The sequence below is a fragment of the Alligator sinensis genome, unplaced genomic scaffold, assembly GCF_000455745.1.
Source record: "Alligator sinensis unplaced genomic scaffold, ASM45574v1 scaffold43_1, whole genome shotgun sequence".
Taxonomy (NCBI): domain Eukaryota; kingdom Metazoa; phylum Chordata; order Crocodylia; family Alligatoridae; genus Alligator; species Alligator sinensis.
In genome coordinates, this window is record NW_005842092.1 from 1,684,620 (window position 1) to 1,687,897 (window position 3,278).

Here is a 3,278-nt window from a genome sequence, read left to right on the forward strand (position 1 = left end):
TTGAGATTACAAGCTACCTTGCAAATTAGAGGCTACTCCAGCCAGAACCAGGTGACGTTATGGTGAACTCAGTTTGCAAGAGTTCAAATGCAAAGCTTAAAAGGTAAAGTCAGTTTTGATTTGTATACATTACTTTATTGCATCAGTCAGATTATAATCACCATGACAAAAATTATAGTTTTAGAAGGTTAACAGTGAGAGGTCAGTATATTATTATTATTAATAATGATAAAATTAGGCATATTCCTTACACTTTCTAAGAGGCTTTTAGTCATATTTTCAAGTAATTTTGTATCTCTAGCATACAAGCCTAGGCTAAAAGGACCAAGCTGAATACAGTGCATGCTCTGACGTGCAGTAAAACCCAAGTGCTGTGTCACAAAACAAAGCCACATTCTAGTATGGATGCAAGTAGCTGACAATCTGCATTCAGGGGACATCAATGGAACTGCTGATAACCACCCATTTCCTGTGTATAACTCGACCTACTAGACTTTCAAAGAATGTCATTTCCAAGTGCAATGGCATGCATGCCACATAACTTTAACTGCTTCAGTTAGTGGTCAGAGTAACGTAACAACAACAGAAGGGGGGGGGGGGGGGGGGGGGGGCGGACACCACGGGGGGGGGAGGGAGGGGGGACATCCAGAATAGTAATGTGCTATTGTATAGGATGCAAAAGGGGAAATTACTCTGAGGTCCTGCTGGGAGTCCCACAATGAACAAGAACTTTATCTACTGGCCAAGAGTGCAACTGTATGAGTCATCTCTCTATTTCTTTCACCCAGTGCCAAAGGAGACTTCCTTTTAAAATTCTGACCATCTGCCAAGAAAGTACTCAGTTCAAATATACATGTAATGGGACATGAACAAGCCTCCCCCCCAACCCTCCCCTCTAAAAACAAAAAAAACCAAAGAGCAAAAATATCTAGCAACCTTTCAAGTGAGTTGAGGTGCAGAGATCAGCATCTCTTTACCAGTTCAAACTTTCTAGCCATTTGGAGAAGAAAGGGGTATTGCATTTTAAAACAATGGGGTCTGTTTGTTCTTGTTTTTTACTGTAATAGTACAACTCATCTAAGGTTAGGCTTACTGGCAGGTCTACACACTACGTTTCCACATCATGTTTTACATATTTTAGCAATGACAAGATCATCTTTCCGAAGACAATCACACAAGCAAAATGCAAAACCATTCCTAATGCTACACGTCCCCCTTAGAAACCCTCCCCAGGCAGAAGTGCTATTATAGACTGGGTCCGTCCCCCCTCCCCCCAAGCACCACTCAAATGGACTGGGTCACATGTCCTATCCAGCTGGTAGGCTGGACAAAAATGGAAGGGGGTGGAAAACAACCCAAAAAACCCAAAACAAAACAAACACCAAAAAACCCCCAAAACACCCACACACAGCCAATATTTATATATTTGCCTATAATTAGATAACTGGTTTGAAATGCAAATTACAAAAGGATAGTGCTATAGGCAACAAAATGGTGTATTGAGTCGCCAAGAAAACAGCAAAGGATGTTTATTATGATCCGGTTAAGCTTTAATATTCCCAAGGATTTAAATCCCTCCTTACTTAGATTAGTAATGGGGACCCGAATGAAGCTCTCTACAAGTTTAAATGCCTCTGAAGGCTACTGGGAAACAGATCTGGCTCTTGGCCAAAAATCCCAATGCCTGAAGGAAACTACTTAGCTCCATTTCAATCACGTACTATGGAGCTGCCTCTTTGAAAGGTGTGTGTGTGTGTGTGTGTGTGTGTGTGTGTGTGTGTGTGCGCGCGTGCATGGGGGGGTGCATACAATTAGTGAAGGTTGTAACACTTTGCATTTCAACCTTCTTGAAACACGTCTGGTCTTTCTTGCAAACAAGCAGGTATCTGATCTGGTCGGTCTGTTTGTCAAGGGAAGCAAACAGGCAGCATGGGGGATAGTAAACAACCCCGGCCCCTCCAATGGAAAACCAGACCATGCAAAAATGTTCAAGGCAATCCCATTACTTGAAGCAAAACAAAATAAAATAAAATAAAACAAATGTCCATTAAAGGCTAGATGCCCCAGTTCTTCCTCCTTGCAAGACTCAAGGCAATTAGCAAAACAGGATCCTTGTCATATGACTGACAACTCACTGATTGTGCAAATTTTTTTTTTTTTTTTGGCTGGTCAACAAGGGCAGCAGGTAAACCGGAGTGGGGGGTTTCTCTGAGCTGGAAACAGCTTTAAGAAACTGGTAGGGTTTTTTTTTTTTCGGTTTTTGTTTCCCCATGACCACCATTTAGAAAAAAAAAAAATCCAAGGGTGAAAAACAACTCTTGGCAAACAGGAGGTGGGGGAGGGAGCTGAGATGACAAGATCCAGCTGCAGAGTTTGGACCTGGTACAAGCCCCAAACTTTTGCCAGGGACTGCACTGAATCAAGCGAAAGCAAATCTTAGGAGTTGGGCTCTTGCTCTGCTCCTTCGGGTGGGGATGAGCCAAAAAGCCCCAGAAAACACATTCAAACACCTCGGCCTCCGTTTGCTTCACTGACAGCCCCTCTGCTAATGGGGAGCGCAGGAGGGAGACGAGACAGACGCACCGCCACATCCACTCCGCTGCAAAGCCACCCTGACATTCAAAGCCCACCAGAAACACCTGCTTCCAAACCTCGGGTTTGTTTTGTATAACACCATTTGCAAATCACAGGGGCGCTTAGGCATTTTTATCCGCTTCTCCGTTAAGACGGATTAAAAATAAATAAATCCTGATTTAAAAAAAAATAATAAAAAATATATATATAATCATCAACTATCACACCATCAACCTCCTCGTTTACCTGTTGCCAATATTCCTCCAGAGATGGCAAAGCGGAGAAGTAACCAGTGTCGTGCACAATCTGGAGTTCCTGGAAGATGCTGCACATTGGGAGAACATCCATGTCTCGGAAGTTGCAACAACAAAGTCAGTGCTGGGCACGAGCACACAAAGCCTCCTGTGTGCGGAGGGGACGCGTGTGCGCGGGGGTGCCAATGGCCGAGCCCCTCCACCCCCCCTTCTCCAGAAGCAGAAAAATAACAACAACAACAATAAAAGAGCCGTGTGATAATAATTCCTGTCGGAGCGCTAGGAAGAACGAAAGGGCAAAAAAAATAAAAAAAAAATAAAAAGGCAAAGTTTCATGCAAAGTTGAATGGCAAAGTCTCCAAAGGCTGGCGCCGCCGCCGCGCTGCTCTCCCGTGGCTTGCAGAGGACACTTGCTCGGGAGCCCGCACAATATTTGCAAACAGTGCGAGC

General features: G+C 43.9%; 1 protein-coding gene across 1 annotated transcript in view; it reads right to left on the reverse strand.

The window, feature by feature from the left end:
• Nucleotides 1-3,272, reverse strand: part of KLF6 (Kruppel like factor 6) — an 8,672-nt gene extending 5,400 nt beyond the window's left edge. The window contains exon 1 of the mRNA XM_006024065.3: nt 2,821-3,272. Coding sequence (XP_006024127.1) covers nt 2,821-2,922 — 102 coding nt within the window. The 5' untranslated portion in view covers nt 2,923-3,272. The remainder of the gene's footprint in view (nt 1-2,820) is intronic.
• Between the last annotated feature and the right edge of the window lie 6 nt (nt 3,273-3,278).